This window comes from Xiphias gladius, chromosome 24 (genome assembly GCF_016859285.1).
Source record: "Xiphias gladius isolate SHS-SW01 ecotype Sanya breed wild chromosome 24, ASM1685928v1, whole genome shotgun sequence".
In the NCBI taxonomy this organism is placed as follows: Eukaryota; Metazoa; Chordata; class Actinopteri; order Istiophoriformes; family Xiphiidae; genus Xiphias; species Xiphias gladius.
The window spans coordinates 4,512,999-4,532,524 of record NC_053423.1 but is presented as its reverse complement, the minus strand read 5'-3'; the positions used below and the strand labels follow the sequence as shown (position 1 = coordinate 4,532,524).

Sequence of the window (19,526 nt, the reverse complement as noted above, 5' to 3'; positions counted from 1 at the left end):
TAAATTTTGCTAGCATGATTTCGGACTTTTGAGTAGCTGCCTTCATGCCCAATTTGTTCAGCTATTCAAATCGGTCTGGTGTTGTGCTAACTGACAACTGAATAGAGTTTAGAGCACGCATATCCCTTTTACAACCACTGGATCAAAAAACAAACTGAAGGCAAAAGTCAGACACCAGAGCAACATTTCAATATAACAGAGACAACTAACTACCCTTCCAGACAAAAAATGGCTGACATGAAAAATCAACAGTAAAGTGAAACAAAATGGCAATTGACACAGATTACCAGGCCATTATTGTGCATCTTTAAGACTGTTTTTTATTTCACTGAAGTTCTTGTGTTCTGACGAAGTTTAGCATTTGAGAAATTTGGCTTTTGTTAAATTTAAAATATGGGTTTTGTGGAAATCTATGTTTATATCCCTGAAAGTAAGTGAGTGCCATGTGTTTGAGATGAAAAGTGGGGGAACACATGTTGTTTTGGGCCTTTTGTACATCTATGGTCTTCTGTAAAATTGCTAATGAAAGAAAGAAGAGGCATTCTTCACTTTTGAAATGTGTCTCTCTGCAACAAGATAAATGACAGCCAAGTGTTGCCTGTCACAGTTTTACCACCCGGCATCCAATTCAATTCCCATTGATTTGGGGCATTGCCACTTTGAGGATGGAAACAATAATTTGCCAGGCTAAATGCGAGTCATTCATTATTCCTCTGTATTGACCAGTGAACTATAAGAGTTCAGCCTGAGCTGGTGCTTTTGTAAAGCTCGTTGCCCTTTACTTTCACCTATATCTAGCTGCCATTTGGCTATGGCTACTTTTATCTTTGCCATTAAAACATGTTAGTCAGTTCTTTCCCACACCTGGGTGTGGGGAACATATGAGACACTGGAGATGTTTTGCAGAGATGTAGAGGACGGAGGATGATAATAGGAACAGAGAGGGCCTGTTTCCTCTAAGAAGCTGTGTTAGACTGTCTGACCTCAACCTCTCTGTGCCCATTTTCCCAAAAAGCTCAGCCTGTCGAGAGCCAAGGGGGTGGCAGCGTAACTCAATAGACTTCCCCCAGCATTCCTCTGCCCGGTTCTATGGGAAAGGACTGTGGTTCGTCAATGTCGTCTCTCTTCCTGCCAGCCTCTCCGTACTGATTGGATAGGAAGGGAACAGTAGGTGAGATGGGAGGGTTCCTCTGTGGAGACAAAAGGTTTATTGTAATTCCTAAGGCATCCATTCAGTCCACAGATGAGTGACCTCTTCAGTGTATCAGACCACACAATAGAATCAGCGGCTTCCTTTTCCCCCATAATTACCGCGTGGAATTCCGTCTGTCCCAGAAACAGGCAGAGCATCTCAAAATGGTTTGTCAGACATCAACCATCTGAAGAGCTCATTCTGCTGATTGGCAAATGGAGTGGCTGTGAGAGGGTGAGAGGTGCAAATGCTGTTTGAATTGCATTTCAGTGGGCACCAACCAGCAGGGTTTCCACTGAAGATGCCTTTCTATAGTAGCACCTGCCAATGTTACACATCCTTAAATTGTTACGGTTTTATTGGACTTACATTCATCAGTTTGACAAAAACACAACTCTAAATGAATGGTAATGTTGCTCTGTGTCTACTGTAAATAGAGCGCTGTTTGCTAACACATTTGCCATGACAACTTTATGAGCTGACAATAGTTGAAATGCTGTGTTTTTGAGCTTGTTCTACTGCCCCCAAATGTCCAAAAAATGAGTAATTGCAGCTGTAAAGGTGTACTTTTATGCACCTTTGTATTATGGTTATACAATTATGGTTTTAATAATTTATTATCAGTTTTGAACTCTGGTGTTAGGACCACTATTTTCTTACATCATTTGGACCAAATTATTCTTCAGTTGATTGATAAATCAAGAATGTAATTGGTAGATTAATCCACAATGAAAGTAATTGATAGTTGCAGCCCCACAGGCAGATCTGATGTTGGTGAGTTTAGTTGTCTCTGTATGTGGTATTTGTTCTCGAAGAAGGTTTGAAGAAGGTTCGCTTCAGTTTTGAGTCACCTCTTCTTGCGGATGGAGAAGAGACCAAACATGACACTGGAATATTTTTGGGCAACATCACAGGTTTCCTTCTTCCTAGTCCTTTTGCCTCCAATGGAGCCAGTTCAGGTGGATATGGCATCTGATCAGGGTCCTGGACACCTCCCTGCGGAGGTATTCCTGTCACGTCCAACTGTGGAACAGAACACCTTGGGAATTCCCAGGAGGAGATGAAGGAAATGTTAAGGAAAAGGATGTCACTCCTTTTCTGTCAAGTTTGGACTTGGAAAATAACAGGATGGATACATAAGTGGAATTCCCAGGGTTTCTGCGGTTAGAGATGAAATCCTCTTCTGTTGCAGCTCCTCTTTTATCGCCATTGCTGAGTGCGGCTTTAATCACAAACACAACACAAGAGCTTGACACTTCTGCTGATGCAGGGTGGCAGTGTGTGTGTTGGCAAATTTTTTGATGTTTGTGTATTTCAGCCGATGCCCCATTTGCCAGGCTTGTTCTCAGAGAGGGCCAGAGGCCCATGAGTGGTAGCCAGCGTGCATGAGCAGCACGTGCAGCTGCAGCCACCCCGGCCGCATCGCTGTTGACATGATGGTCTAGTTCGGAGAGTGCCCGGGGTGGAGGACAGCCTCGGTTACACTCTTCAAAACAACGGGCTTTCTGCTGAAATATTGATGTGATGGCAGCACACACTGTCCTAGTGTCACACATGTATTGGACATGTGTGACGCATAAAATAGATTTATTCTCTTGGCCTTACTGCTGGTACTAGGGTGCAACTGATATATGGCTTTTGAAGGCTGACACTACTAGTTATGATTTACAAACCTGCTGAAACAATTAGTCAAATGACCAAAAAAATGTTTTTCAGAATGTTTATTTCTGAATTTCTGAAGTCACTTATAAAGAAAAATGCCAAGCATTCTATGGTTGCGTCTTCTCTAATGTGAAGATTTCTGCCTTTCCCAGTTTTATATCAAAATTCAATCTCTGTGTTTTGGGGTGTTGGACAAAATTAGCACTTTGAAGAAGACACGTTGGGCTCTGGGGAAGTCTAATGGCTTTTCCATTATTTTTTGATGAAATGATTGTTAGATGAATTGGTAATGGACTTAACTGTTACTCGAAGTCCAAGGGACGAATATTAAAGCTCACTTTTTGGATGCTTACTGAAATGTGTCTGTTGCACCAAGTATTGCATACTGTGAAGTACCAAAAATCTGACATTGAATGTCTGGTCACTTTGGTCGTTTTATTCTTTGATAACATGATTCCTGATATGAATGACTTAAATTTTTGACAGCTTTACACAATTTTTACGTTTTGTTGTTGTAGAGCTGCATGGGGGTAGACCTTTTCTTAAACAAAAAAGTTAAAAAAAAAAAAAAAAAAAAAAACTTCTATGTTTCAAAGTAATGCAGGGGTTTTCAAAGTCAGACACTGTGCACCAAAGGCACTATTAAAAGTATGTTGAATTAGCTATTAGCTGTTCTTCTTTGTAATGCACCCACAAATGTACAGACATCTATCAGTGGATTACTTTGAAACAAATTGGGTGTGTTCATATTGGACTGAGTTATGACTTTGAGAAAGAGTACGATTTTTGACTCTAATTCATCTCAGGCAGTATTTTTGCACTCCCACTTTAAGTCTCACACACCTGCCTGGGGAAGCGAGCCTCACAGTTTGAAAACATCTGAAATAATCTATCTAAAAAATATATTATTTTTGTGTCAGTACCTAAACTTAGATATCATATTTGCACCAGTTTCAAAAAATCTCACACAATACCCAACAATATTAAGCCTTAGACTGAAATTTTTGTGAACTGATCTTCAGTATTTTCAAGGTTTTAATATGCAAAAGATTACAATGAATGTTTTGAATGTCTCCCCTGGAAATACATTTTCGTCAGATTAGAAAACCTTATCATAGGATACTAAAACTCTGGTGCTGCTAGTATGACGATTCTTAGTAATGATAGTGATATGCTTTTCCAGCATGCCTGTGTGAATTGTGGCGAAAAGTGTGATTGAAATTGAAGATTAATTAATTTACTAAATACAGCATGCAATGTCACAAAAACACTCACAATACATACTTACTTGCAGTTACAACTTCCCTTTTTACAGGAGCTTTATAGTTATGCCCATCTCAATAATTCATTATCCTTTGCGGTATTAAAGTTGCAGTCTAAATGATTGATAATTGGCATCACTCTGGTATTGAGAGTGCTCCAGAGATTTAGTATTGCATTTCCATAAAGTTGGAGAATTCACAAGAGACAGATTTAAGAGTTGTCAAACTTGATACAGCAAAGGCAGAGAGATCCAGACTTTTAGTTCAGACTTTAAGTTCCGGGTATGGATGAAGCTCCAGTGAGGCAGGATCCTACACTTCCCATTATGCAACTCAAGAGTGTAATTTTGTTACACCCCCTCTGCCTGGTAAGCCATGCTTAACAAACTCCACACCCCAGTTTGTAAGGCAGGTTTTTCCGTTATAAATATATATTCTGCAAGCCAAAGCCAAGACAACCCTGATGACATCACCAGGGTTATTTTCTCTGACTTAACAAAGCTCATGCAGAGCTCAAGGAAGACATTATACAGCTGTTTTCACAAGCTTAGTAGTTCTTCTATTGACAGGTAATCTGGCATTGATGCGCAAAATCTCTGCAGTTGCTGTATAAAGTACTGCTTACTTTGACTCAGTCTAATTAGACTTTACATCAATGGCAACATTGGTGTCGCATGTGCAGCCTCCACCGGGCAAAAGTAGAACATTCTTGAAGGGTTACGACAGTATGATTTTCTCATGTTTGACTTTTCTAATGGAGCAAATTGGAGGGGCCAATTGTGTATGGTCGGGATTAGTTATAATCAGCGCTGAATCCGAACATGAAGTATAAAAGTTGTACATGCTCCAAAACAGTCTGTTCTTAGTTGACATGTTCTGTGCTTCAGCTCATCCCTGAGGCCTCTGCCAACGCTGCCTGCCAGCAGTTCCTTACGGCTCCTTGTCAAGTGTGCTAATTATTGTAAATAGCTGGGTGCTCTGTTGTTGTGATTGACCCTTATGAAAAGCCGCTCAATCTGTCTGCTATTTAGCGACGTGGAGGCCACTTTGTCGGCTTAATTTTGTATAATGGCTTGTTGTTATTGCACATTAAATGCAGTCAATTACAGAGAGGGCGGTTTGCTTTTAGATGCTATTTGAAAGACTGCAATAGCAGGTGCTCTTTGGATCGATGTACCAGTAAACAGTTTAGCTGAATGCTATCAGTGAGTGCTTGTAACCTCCTTTTAGTGTTGTGGGTAGTTTTTGAAACTAGTTTTGAAGTTCAGTAACTATGTATTCAGTGGATTGAGACTTTCTCTTTTTCACTGTTTTTTAGATTATAAAAAAATAAGAGAGAAGAACCGACCTTTCGCTAGGCCTGTTAACCTTTCCAGTCTAGCATGTCACATATTCAGATTACAGTAATAACGTGGCAGATTTAATAACCAAAATTTTCAAAATTTCACACAGAATAAAGAAAACCAGGGCTCACATTTCTAGCTGACAAACATCGATTTTGCTGTATCAGCTGTAGCTAGCTAACTAATGCTAACTTCATGAGTTGGCTGAAAACTCCTGTCTCCAGCTGATATCTTAATGTTTAGAGCTGATTCCCTTTAAAGCAAAAACCCTTTAAAATTGTTTATTAATTAATAATAAAAATTAAATTAAAATTTTACTTGTTCTAACATAATCCTGTTTGGATCCTTACTATAGTGAAACATACTTTGGCAAAAAAAAAAAAAAAAAAAAACCCACCACATTTATGCTTCATTGTGTGTATTTACAAACAGTATTTCACTTTTACCAGAGACAAGGACTTGAGAATGAACAGTAACCAATGGGTTTGGCAAATATAATGATATGTCGAGTAACAAGTTTGGCTGGAGTTGGTGCAGTGTAAACTTTGTCAAACCAAATAAAGAGCAGGACAAAGCGGCTAACGGTATCTTAAATCTGACAAGGCAGCGTTGGTTCCCACTTGGTGCAGGTTCTGGTGTTGAACAGGGCTTTTTCTAACATAAGCCAACACCACCAAACGTATCTGCTCTACCTGCAGTATGTTAGCACTATAATAACTATGTTAACATATGATGCGTTCCCTGGCTATGGAAGTAAGACTGGGTTACTAGTAAGATAGTTTGCCAGCCATGCTAACGCTTGCAGCTTAAGTTAGAGCAAACACGCTGTTTTCTTCCATTCTTTGCACTTTAGCTCTTGTATTTTTGTAACAGCGAGTATCTCTCTCACTAGAGTAATCATTCACAGCTCTTTGGCATGACAGGAAATCCAAAGCTTGGAAGACCTGCCATGCCTCGCTTACAGTTGCTATGCCACGATTGGAAAATTGCTACTTGGAGAAGGAGTTTTAGCAAACAATCAATTGAATGATTCCCACAGAATTAAATGATTATTTGGATGGAAATCCTCTCAAAGATTAAAGATTTGTACATGGCCAGACCTGTCTCACAAGACCTTGGCTATTTCTCTCTAACCCCCACCCACCACCCTCCGCCCACCCAGCCAATTATCAACAGAGTAAAAGCCTACGCTGGTGCATTTTTGTCTGCGACTACCGGCTTCTGAAACATGAAAGCAGGCATCCATAGTGAGGAAGAAGATCTGCGCCGAGAAGACGGGAGGGTCTGACTGGGATGTTTTTGAGATCTGAGGGGAGGCTGTGATCACGCTGTCTCATTAGATCAGTCTCACCTCTCTGCTTCTCTCTCTCCCTACTGCTGCTGCTCACAAAGAAAAACACATTTTTTCTGAAAATCAACTGCTGATATCAGAGCCCTGCCTAACCTTCCAGCATTTGCACATATGTTTGACCTTCTGTGCACCTGTTAATGTGAATATGATGAATGAAGCCCATTTCCTTTCTTCATATTCTTTCTTTCATATTCTCAGTGGTTACATTTTGCATATACGTAACTTGATAGTTTTGCACTTCATCCATCTCATTTCATGCTTTTTTTTTCATATTTTTCTATTTAATCGATTTTAATAGTGATTTATAATTTTTTTAATGAGACATTCCTACATTCCACATTCCTAACAGTTTTTTTTAATTGTATTTCTGTATTATTTTCATTGCTTTGCTGCAGCAACAATCCAACAACTTAATCTTAACATCAAATTGGATTTTACCATAAAGAGACATCTACATGAGCAGAAAAAAAACCAATACCAAAGCAGCATGAAGATAGTCTGCGTCTTCTTTGGCTCCCCTCCTCCACTATATAGCTGCCTTGATGACAATGGTGCAGTTTCCATGGCAGCTAGAGCATGTTAAGCTTTAGGTAACAGTGAAAAAATTGGGGAGAAGGACAGGGAATAATCACAGGGTATGCGGGACTAAAAATAGCAAGGGACTTAATCCCAGGCATTATTTATTCATCTAAAACTTCTCGTGTCTGCGCCAGCTGTGTAAACATAATTTCTTCTGCGGTTCGTTGTCAGGCGGGTAGGCAGTTTTTCGGACCTAAACCCCCACAGTTTTGGTAATACCATGACTATAGGAGAGAGGGGGATACAGTGGCAGCACAAAGGCAACACATCCTGGGTGGACATATAGGTTTTGGATTTGCTGTGGTGAGACTGTCTGGTGAGGAAAAGCAATTATTCTTCCTACTTCCTTATTATTAGAAAAAAGCACGAGGGTAACAAATGCGACAGCACAACAGAGAATGAGATGTGCACATGCAACATCCACAAGGACAAATGCCAATTTGTAATTAAACAAAACAATGTCACAAATCACTAGAAAGTGTGATAATGTTTAATTTAATCACTGACGCTCCGTGTGTTATATGCACTGATTTGTAATGTATAGACTATAGTGAAGCTGTAGTCTGTGCAACGACTGTGGCTTCTCCTCTCTGGCGGTCACACTGCTAGTGTTGAGACTGATGAGCAAAGAATAGAGGTCAGCCTCAGGCAGTAGGCAAGGCCAGGCTGCTTGGTTCCGAGAACTGATATCTATCATTGTCTCCTGTTTACAGAGAATTAAGATTTGATGGATAGGGCTTTTTAAAGGCCAGCACCAGTGCTGATATTTTTGTACTGAAACTGCCAGTAGCTTATATTTTGTGCTAGTATTTTAAATGTGTAAAGATTTTATAACCATTTTAATACCTAAAACCAAGAAGCCCCTGAACATGTTTTTAATGATTATGACACTAAAACTTAAAATTTGTACTTTCAGATGTTTTTCCAAGAAATTTTCTGGAAAGAACTACATTTCAAGCAAATCATTGGGCTAATAGAGACATTGTTCATTCTGTAGACTCCCAAGACAGTCAATATAATATTGTGTGTGTGTGTGTGTGTGTGTGTGTGTGTGTGTGTGTGTGTGTGTGTGTGTATATATGTATGTATGTATATGTATATGTATACACATATATATGTATGTATATAAAGGTGTGTATATATATATATATGTATGTATGAATATATATATATATATAAGGGATATGTATCAAGATATAAGTTTTAGCTATACAAGTTTTTTAAACACCCAAATATCAATAGCTGCGCAGATATTGATAAAAATCCAGTATTGTTCAGGTTATAGTGCAACACAGATCAGCTGAACGTGCAAGACTGTGAAATTTGTCTAAATGCAACCCAACATATACTAAATGACTAATGAATAAATATATACTTGGGTTTCAGTCAAGCTTTTCTTTCAAACACATTTGCGTTTTCCCTCTAATTAGTACCACATTTATGAGATCTCTTCCAGGAAGCTTCCTAAGAAATTATGCAGAAATTTTAAGAAAATTATGGACCTGTAAAATAGAGCATACCAATTTGAAAATAAAATTAGTATGAATCATTTTGTTATCATTTATTTTTTGGGGTTATTAGGAAATGTAAGGAAAATGATTATGCCGTTATTCGTTTGAATAGATGTATCTTCTATGACCTACATGATATTACAGTGTTGAAGTTTTTTGGAAAATAAATACAAGTCAAAACTATAAAAGGAGTTTAACCTGGAGTGAGCTGAAACCTCTCTCCTTTGTACACGTGATCTGAGAATGTCGAAAATATACACGTGCACAACAAGAGGATATGTATCCGTAGGATTTTAAGGAGGATGTTTGAGATTGGGTTGCCCTACGAAGGATAAGAGAAGAACAATGAAGTCTGAAGTCAAGAAAAATTGATTACCAAGTAAGGCAAGGTCATCATGACATATTGTGACTGAAAGCATGGGCATCCTGTGTTAGTCATAGTTGGTGTGTGTTATATCCAAATACCATAATAACTGAGGTGTTTTAACATGGAAGGATGCATGCAACACACTCCAGTGTAAAAGTTAATGCATGATTTTTGTGGGTTGGTCAATATTATATATTTTTTGGGCAATTAGCCAACTATGTTAGGTTTCTCTGTCTTCAAGAAAATTATAAATTGTGCCTGGTCCCTTTGTTCGATGAGAGATTCTCCCTTTGGGCCCAAGGTTGTAAGTTACTTTTATACTATACTTACTCTTCATCAGCCAGCGGTGGTTGTGTGTTTATTCTGTCTAGTGCTTTTCTCTAAACACGGCATCCTTTCCATAACACCAAACCTCGTGCAAATACATATTTATTTTAGCATAAAATATTCTACATGCAAGGTTTACTTAATAGCTTTTTAAAAAATTTTCCGGGGCTTTTGAGCGTATTGCTTGGCCTTCTTCGGCAAATGGAACTTGCTCAGGTGTCCTTAAGTGACCTAAGTATGGAATTTGGGTCTGTAGGTGGGAGTTCATATAGTTTCATTTGCTGAAGAGAGACAGCCCAAAGCTTTAGGAAAAAGTTGAGCAGATAACCAAACTTATTTAAGATTTTTGGTTTGATTCAATATGTTTCGCTTGTGTCATGATCTCATACATTTTCAATCCAGCAAAAAGAAGGCGTGCCTTATATTGTGCATTTCACTTCTGTTTTCAAGTCACTGCAGTGTTTGGCTTTCTGAAAATGTAATTTCTGAGACTTGAGAGGCAGACATCAGAGTTTTCCTGACCCATTTAGGGAGCGGTTTTCCCAGCGCTTTGTCCTGATTTATTGCTGAACACAACCCTGTTTCCAAGTGTTTGCAATCAGTCAAGGAGATGTGAATGCAGAAAACATGTCACATTTATTCTGACATAACCCATTATTGTAATGGACATGACATTTTCAGCCTCCTTTGTTTATGCATTTATTTTGTACAGCAGCTGAATCCTTAAAAGATTCTTTCATGCAACTGAACCATCTCAAATTGTCCACTAAACTGGTCATAGTTTTGATATTGTTCCCGATTACAAGCCTGAAACCAGTAAGCTGATCAGAATGATCTGTCAAAATACTAGCAATTTTGTATTTTGTTCAAATCAGTTTCATAACTTAGTAAAACTAAATGTTAAACCTGCTCCAATCAATATTTTATTTTCATAATATATCAAATGACTACATGTATTGTGAAAGTATTATTAAAGTTATTCATAATGACAAATCCAATGACAACTATCACTGACTGCAGTTTTCGTCAGCTTTACAGAGCATTTTAGCAACTTTGAACTCATTGTTTTGGTATTCTGTGCTTCTGTGGTTCCTGTGCTTCGTTTTACTTTCACCACTTCCATCAGTGGCGTTTTCAGGAGCAGCAGGCAGCTGTTTCTAGAGAAAAAGCTCAGATAAGCCATGTGCTCTACCTGCCCAGACATAGCAGCTAGCTGGTGAATGTAGTGGAGCATTTAGCAGCTAAAGAGCTAGATATATTTGTCAAGAGTTGGTGTAGACCAAAACAGAGAGTGAATATTGGACTCAGTTTCATCAGGTGGACACAAACATGACTCCAAATGAATGCTTATGTTTCCACATGTATGCTGGAGATCTAAATGAGAAACTGTGAACAGCTTAGCCATAACCTGATAATGTGTCAGTCTTGTGTTTATAGCTTGTTGCGCTGCATCCAAATGGCCAAAATATGAATGAATCCAGGTTTAACAACCAATTGATTATGAATCAAAAGTATTATAATATGATATGTTACCGAGAATTGTTATAAGGGCAAGGTATTGAACCGATACATTTTTGGTACAGTCAAATTCGTACTCTTCTTTACTTTAAAGTTTCTGATTTTATTCATTCTTTTGCTAAATTTAGAATATATTTGGGCAAGGTTACAGTACGACTGCTTGTGTTTTAAGAACAGTCAACACTTGCAAACTGTGGCTACTTTTCTTTTAAAAAAAAACTTTTGTGGGGAAAAAAAGTTTAGGTTACTCATGGTAAAGTATTGAAAAATATCATTTTTATACGGGTACTTCAAATGATACCCCAGTCAAAATTACTTCATGTTCTTAGACTTGTTACAAATTCTACACACTTTGACCTTTTTACAATTGATGGAGAACTACTGTTAAATTGCCGTCCATTGCTGCCAAACCAGTTCTAAGAGTTGAAACTTTACTAATATAAGATCATCTTGGTGCATTAGTTTCAGACAATCAGCTGAAGGGGGAATCCTAACTATGAAAGGTCTCCAGTCATGTTCTACAAGGTGTGTAGCATTTGTTAATTCCAAGGGGAATATTTACATGCCACGGCCTTGAATAGATTCTGGGTTTGACATTTGCTAAACACAACAGAAGCAACAACATGTCTGTGTCGGTTGCCTGGATGCACAAAGTCCAAGTTCTGGAGCTCTCAGCAGCTCATTTCATCTCTGTCCATGGTGCTGAAAGCCTCCGTTCACTGTCCCTGAAAATGTCTGTTGAGACAAGCTTTCTGGCTCAGGGTTCTTGGACTTGTGCTTTCATTCAGAGTAGCTGGCGCTCTCTCAAGATGCCAGCAAGGCTCCTTCTGAATAGAGACGCTCTCACTAGTGTCTAGAGAACTGTGAGGGTTGATCAGATACAATACTTTGCACTGTTGTGGTCAAAATTCCCCCTCAACATTGAATGTGATGGACTGTTTAAGTTCAGCGATACAACGTACCTACTCTGCTAAACACAAAGCCCTTTCACGGCATTGGTGAAAGGGCTTTTTTCACCTGCACACGTCCAATTTGATACTAAATTATAGAGGTCAATGCGTAGAAATAGCCAAGGTAGAAATTTGCAGCAGTTATAAGATCTTATTAAATTGCAGAGCTGTCATGTTTGCAGTTTGATAGAAGACAGAAAGATGGCCTGTTCATCCTCTTTTTTTGTCAGCATCTGCGCACCCAGTATTCAAATAACCCTTGACCTCTGACAGTTCTTCCATCAAAAGGCTTTAATAGCTCGACCTTGTTGTGTAACATACCTGAGGCTTATTCCTGTGTCTGACTAAGCCAGTGTGGACATCATTGTATCTAGGTCAATTTTCTTGACAAGATAATCCCATCTAAAGTGTTGTTGGATTAACAGCTAAAATAAATCTATTCAGATGATGGATCACTGCCTGTTCAATGTTTAATCCGACGGCTTAGTGAAAGTTACCCATCGGATGTCCTAATTAGGACCAGACTTTTGGTGGTTTTCCAAGGCTGTAATTGACACTCTAAGCTGATGTATTGCAATGATGTTCAGCTGTTAATATTTACCTAAAAAATTACAAACAGTGAAAACCTCTAAGCTACATTTAAATCACCAGTGGATAATAAAACAAAGCCTACAGAATTTTTAGGTGCGGAAGCAGCTTCTTAAGGTGGACTGAGGAAGCATCCACTGCAGGTTTTACAGACGAAAACCCTGAAGCTGTTGAGGAAAATCCTCCCACATCCTACCGGAAGCTGTCATATCAGCAACGGGGGATTTTTGGCCTGTATCTGGTATTAAATAAAAGGTCAATATAGACCTGACATTACAGCCAGTGAATATATCACCCAAAGTGTAGTTTTAATTATCCAGATTAACGGTCAAATCCTAGCTTTCCGTTGATAATCAGCTGTTCAGACAACAGAAGCAGGAAGAAGAGACAAGCTGTGCCAAGTGTTCTTTCTGTTACTTGCTCAAATCCAGGACAAAGGGCAGCTTTGACATGTGGGCCCCGAAAAGGAAAACAATGTTCTAGATTCCCTGGACGCCTACAGTACAATCCTACTAATTTAAGATTGCAACTACGAACCAATTCACTACAGAGCAGTTCAATTCAAAGACTTGAAATTGGACTGGTTGTTGCTAAGACAAGGTGGCCTTGTCCTTTTGGGGTATGAAGCAGCTCAGGGGGAGTTTACATTCTACAATTGAGAGTGTACTCATGATAGATTAGGGCTGTCTGTTTATTCAAAACCACCTTTCCAGAATGAAAACGAAATCGATCTATACTCATCTGTTCAAATTCAAAATACAGGCTTGTATAGACAGTCTTGTACTCCAGTGGGGAGTGTTCCCAGACTGTACAGAACTGTTTGTTACACTCATAGACCCACCGTTGCTAAGAAAATGGATGTGGATAAAGGCAATGCTGTTTTCCAACCCTGTAAAATGCAATTGTCCTACAGTAATGGTAGCTTGTCACTGAAGTGAGGCAGCGGAAGTACGGCTATTGAACGGAACCGTCAGTTCTACGACATAGATTAGGAATAGGCAGTATGGGTTGTGACAGTGCTATGGAGGATATTCTATAAGATGATCACAGTTTTTTTTTTTGACTCAGTACATTTAAATATAACTTTAATACAAAGAAATATAGGCTAAGAAATAATGAAAAGGTTTCAGAATTTAAAACCCAAGATTTTTATTCCTGGCAATGTGTAGTCTTTGAAAAAGGACTTGTACATTTATTTTAGGAAATAAAAAATAAAGACAGTGTAATTGAACGGTGAATCAGTTAAATAATATATGAAAAAATTGAAATAATAAAAAAACAACCGTCAAACTTACAAATATAGTGGGGTACGGTGATAAAGATGGGCACAACTATAAAGGTGCCACAACATTTTGTCATCAATAAATCATTACTGCATTAATTATTAGTATCTTACTGTATGTTTATCCTTTTCAGTAAAGCTAGGGGTTGCTGTGTGTGTGTTCTGTTAAAGAAATGCTATCAGTCATTGATTGTTATCATAGCTGGCACAGTTAATTTGAAAATTATATGTTGAGGTTCAAGAATGCTATGTCTGTTACCTTCAATCAAACAAAACCATGTCATTTTGTTTACATTGTCCTGCCCGTAGCAGTCACTCCTCCCTCTGTGTGCACAGTCATGGGTTTAGTGGTCAACATGCAATGATGTCCAAGTGCTGGAGGAAATATGGTTATGCTTCTGGAGATATTCAAAGATATAGGCCACAATGATCTGCTGTGGCTTATATGAGCTCATTGTCTGAGGTATAATAGCACTTGAAGCTAACAGATAGCCAACCTCTGGCCCTTTTTCTTGGGAGCTAGATTGTGTGCGTGTTCAAGTGTGTATGTGTGTGAGTTTACAGCTGCAAGTACACATTAGTTCACATGCCATTCCTTTGTTGAAAGAGAGCAATGGGAAATGGGATTTAGCTCGACAGAATGGTATGGCTGTTTAAAGCAAAGCAACACAACAAAAGAGGGAGACTGGGACGAGGACGTGTGATAGTGAGAGAATGGATTCGAGTGATATGTTTACCTGCCAGTGGTGCGTTCCGTGTTGTTGCCATAGCAACAGCGGCTCGCTGTATTTTGTCTGTGTGTGTGTGTGTGTGTGTGTGTGTGTGTGTGTGTGTGTGTGTGTGTGTGTGTGTGTGTGTGTGTGTGTGAAAAGCGATGTAATTTCGCTCGCCACCAGTGTAGCCTACAGTCGACTCCCCAGCTGCTGGTTGCCATGAGCCCAGACAGACACATCCTCCGCTTCAATAATAAATCTTTTCTCTTGACGTTCAAATCACTACAGACATTAGGCATATTTTGTTTTCTGACGTACATCATGTCAAGATAAATGGACACTGCTGGGTTCTGTATTACCCAAAATGTTCATGTTTTGAAATCAATCATTTAAAAATGATGTCAGCAAAATGACCGGGGTAAACATTAGCTAAGAGAAAAATATAGGCTAACCAGATCATTCAAAATGTACTTGGAGAAGAACTTAGTTACTGTGCCACACAGGGGTTTTCCCCACATTACATGCAAACGGGACAAAAGTACGCATACTAATTTGATGGTTATAGAAATAAGAACCTGAATCCTGTGTAATTTATGTCAATCTGTTACACATCGGGCTAAAATGCACTTGCTTGCTAAAAGGGCAAAAGAACAAGAATGTTAATAGTTATGAAGATTAGACAGTGAACCATAATTTATTTCATTGTAAAATATATCAAATGCATATCCTTAAAGCGTCAATCTTAAAGATTTTCGTTTAAATAAATGTCTGTTAAGTCACTATCTATCGCTGAATGATGTAACACACTGGTGATCGAGCCGAGGGCCCACTGATGAATTATTGCAATATTTATATATTAGCAGTATTACGAACTGGGTGTCTGTCGCGACATTCCCAGAAAAAATGCTGTATCACGTTACTGCTAATGGAAACCGAACGCGTGCTACTGCTGCAGCTTCACGTTAAAAGCCTTGAAGTATGCAATGTGTTCTTAAGTGAGCTTAGCGCTTACCGCTATCGTTCATCAAAAACGTGTCTACAAAATAAGACAACGGTCACTTTGGGCATTTCTGGACAGTGGATCAGTTGGATTTATAGCAAGAAGTAATGGAACGAGAAGGAGCAGCCACAGCGAGCTGTTAGATGAAGAGCTGCAGGCGACAGGCTGCACACCTCCAAGTTCTCAGCCAGGTAACTGACTCCTTTCACTGTGCCGTGCTGTTTGCAGACTCGTGCCGTGTGCAGCAGAAATTCAGATCACAGTTGCTCACAGAATTACGGAAAAAGGCCAATTATCGCCTGACTTTGTTCATTAAGACAATGACAATTTGTGTTGCTTCCACCAGAATTCTGTGACCTGTAGTATTAAACCCCATTTGCTGTTACCACCAGTAACTACAGGTGTCGCCAAATCAAACAGGACAATCTGAAATAGTCCAGATTGCCACATACACACCAGGCGGGTCTTTGAGTCATTATTCTTAAAGAACCACTAAACTAACCACAAAGTACTATTTCTTTATTGTTGGAGGGCACTATTGTCAAGGGCAGGCAAATTTTGACACTGTACCCTTTCCCTCTTTTTACCGTAGAGGGGTCCTGAGATGACGGAAGTAGAGCCAGTGTTGGACTTTGCCTCCTCGGGACGCTCGGGGAGGCGAAATGCCCTGCCTGACATCCTGGGCTCTCCAGCAGGCGTAAACCCTGGAGACTTGCCTCTTAAACTCGCTGAGCTGTCCCTTAAAGGTAAAGTACACTAGTTGTCTTTTTTATTATTACAATATTTAGCACAAGTCAAATTGAACCTGTAATCATCTTGTAAATTGAATTTGTAGTGCAAATCCTGATATCATACACACTTCGAAATCAGTCAAATCAGTCAGTTTTCGATTGTTTCCTCCAGTTGTTTGTTTCTGACTACGTGAGTATGCGAAAGGTTACCTGCCAAGAATTTTGGTCTAACTTGTTGGGATACATTCTATTCATAGTTAGTGTTTCAGACAGGAAATAGCCAAATCTAACATGAGGACACTTCATTTTCCAATTCAAACCCAACTCAGGCTTGACACTGCTAGTTAACCAGCTAACTGAGTGTGGCCCAGCTCAGCTCCATATGTGGCTGCCAGATATGGCAAAGATTTAGGGGAGGAGGACTTAGAGTTGTTTTGGTCTGAGAGTCAGCTTCAGTTAGAAGCATTTGGGCCATTTTCGAGCTAGGATTGCCACTTGGGAATGGGCTAACTGGCCAATCCAATTCATCGCGACTGGCATATTATTCTGGCTTCATCACTCTTGTTCTAATCTTTCAAGCCCATGTCTGTGTAAGTTGAAATTTTTACTTCCAGAGTGTTTACCAATTCCGTTTTGTGCCTGCGCAATAGCTTTTCTGTCAATTAACTAACTACTTTATACGCTGTGTCTCGTATACTAGCTAAATTGAGTATGCATCCACTTGTTTGCCAGTGATCTTGAGTTCTGGACACCTGCATTTTCTCCCTATTGCCCCAAATTAGTCTGAGATGTTTGAGAAACGCACTTGATTTTTAAAGCAATTGGTGCTATCCTACTTTTGGTGGATCTGAAAGTGGCTTTGCTCCCACAATAGCAGCTGTAAAATGATTCAAAAGCAAGACAGGTCAGCACCTAGTGCTGTAGTAATCAATAAGTTATTGGTATTGATTAACAAAGGCTTTAGATAGCCTAGTTATTTCATTTTGCCCTTGAAAATAACAAAAACATATTTCTTATTGTGTCTTTTTGGGTTTGAGCGCAGATGGTCCGGGAGGGGCCCAGTCACCCACAGTGGAGGAGCCTCCAGCATCGCCGGAGAGCTCAGAGGGGAAAGAGGGATCGTAGGGACTTGTTTATTTGCCTCCCCGGAGACCTGCAGAGACAACCTGAGAGACGGAATGAGGAGCGAGATCGAGGGCGACCTATGGGAGAAAGTGTGATGATCTGTGGAGAGTCAGTCGGTTTTTGGAGCAGCTGAGCCACGGAGGGAGAGTGACGGACGACTCCCCAAGGACTGAAGCCGGGAGCTTAGGACCTTCTGGGACTCAGAGTCAGACGTCACTTAGTTATGAACCACTGAGTGTGTGTGAGTTATACACTCACTGTGGACACTACACTAAGAATCAAAGGGACCATGACAGATTGTATATTGTACACTACTATTTTTGTATGATTTATTTAAAACTAAAGAAAAACCGGAGTTCATAAGTCAAACTGTAATATGTACCATATCCTTCCATTTCCTGCAGATTTTTGTTTTATAGTGATGTGTGTCATTTTACATTGACATTAGCAAGATGGGGTTTTGATAGCAGCTTGCTGTGGCTCAAAGCTCTTTAGGAAGCAAAATGGTACATTTGACATAAGAAAACAGTAGATTTAAGAAAACTGGGAACTCTTTGCTTTGCTCACTTATGCTTTTACACTTAATGTGTATTATCTACTATATGTTTTCCAATTTGCAGTCGTTGTACAGTATATCTACGTTGTAAATGTACAGTTTTTACCCCTCTTCCCCAGACTGTTGTGATCCTAGCAACAACAACCAGGGATTCGATCCATTTTTTTGTAGGAGTCCATGTGGTGCAAGATGATAATGTGGAAGAGCCGTCCATATCTTGAGACATTCCTGTAGAGAATAGTGTCCCACTGCCAACAACACTGCTTCGTTGTAATACTGGAAAAAAAATCTGTGATGTCCTTTTGTTTTCTGCTCAAGGCTGCTTTTAGAAGTCTCATTTTCCAAACCTCTGAAAAAGTGTCTAGTGGCAGTTCAACAACCAAAAAAGTGTGTCGTGTTCTTTCTCTGTGAAGTACTGTTATTCACTCTTTTGGGCTACTGATATTTCCTCAGTTTTAATAGGAGGTATCATAACACATCTTTACTGCTTGAACTGTAAATGAAAAAAGAAAAAACACTTTCCTAACATTCTGCAAACCTGCTTTTGCAGATCCTACAATTCATCAGGAGGGGCGCTGAGTTTTGCTTAAACTTCAGCAGGGCTTTTCTTTGCACCTCACAAGCGCTTCTTATAGTGTCAATGGCATATGCTCGCCGCCTGGCTACGGGAGCAAAGCATCAAGCAACACCACCGCCACAATGTGTTTCAAGTGCCGAAAATGGCAGCACATTCGCCTTCTGCCTCTCCAGAGTCTGTTCACACTCATCAACACATAAGTAGAGCTGCGACCAGGACCCAAGTCCAAGAGCAAGAAACACAGCGACAGTCCATTTTGTCAGCTATCAACTCACTGCTACTGTATATATACTGTGTTGTAGTATAATCCATGTGTCATACATGCTATCTGTATGATTACCACAAAGAAATAATGTTCTGTAATTGTTGCTATTTGAAGATCTGTTGCCGGTGGCTGTGTCTTTATGTGGATGTGTTTCACAAATGCAACAAGAAGGCCTGGTGTGCTGCTGCCCGGCCTCTGTTTTGGATGCTGTACACGAGTAGAAATGATGGTCATGGTCTATCTGAAGTATGATCAACGTTTTTTTGGGGTTGATGAAACAGAGGTGTATTTTGTAGTGTCCTGATCTCTAAGTGGTGCATATACTGTATTTTACTTGGCTGGATTGAATCCCTAATGTTGATTCTATCTGGTGGTGAAAATTGCCATATTAAACCCACAAGCTTTACAAATACAACTGAGTGCTGCATAGCGTCATTTCTATGTAAGGCTTTTATATTTGGGAATACATATGTTTAAATATCAGCATGTTAGCATTGTCACAGTGAGCATGTTATCATACTGACATTAGCATTTAGCCTGCTGTGCTCAAGTGCAGCCTCACAGAGCCGCTACGCGTGGCTGTAGATATTTTTTTTGTCTACGTGGACCAGTAGTTGATAAATCCCC

The 19,526-nt window shown here is 39.5% G+C and overlaps 1 protein-coding gene across 2 annotated transcripts in view; it reads left to right on the top strand.

The window, feature by feature from the left end:
* Positions 1-19,285, top strand: part of pkib (protein kinase (cAMP-dependent, catalytic) inhibitor beta) — a 28,433-nt gene extending 9,148 nt beyond the window's left edge. Inside the window, exons 2-4 of one of the 2 annotated variants that reach the window (XR_005706676.1) lie at positions 16,238-16,391; positions 17,419-17,742; positions 18,608-19,285. Coding sequence is in view for 1 of the 2 variants with exons in the window: in XM_040121567.1 (XP_039977501.1) it covers positions 16,238-16,391; positions 17,419-17,501 (237 nt within the window). In the remaining variant the exon portion in view is untranslated. Of the gene's footprint in view, positions 1-16,237; positions 16,392-17,418 lie in introns of both variants that reach the window. The other variant, XM_040121567.1, reaches the window with a different exon arrangement.
* The last annotated feature ends 241 nt before the right edge of the window (positions 19,286-19,526 follow it).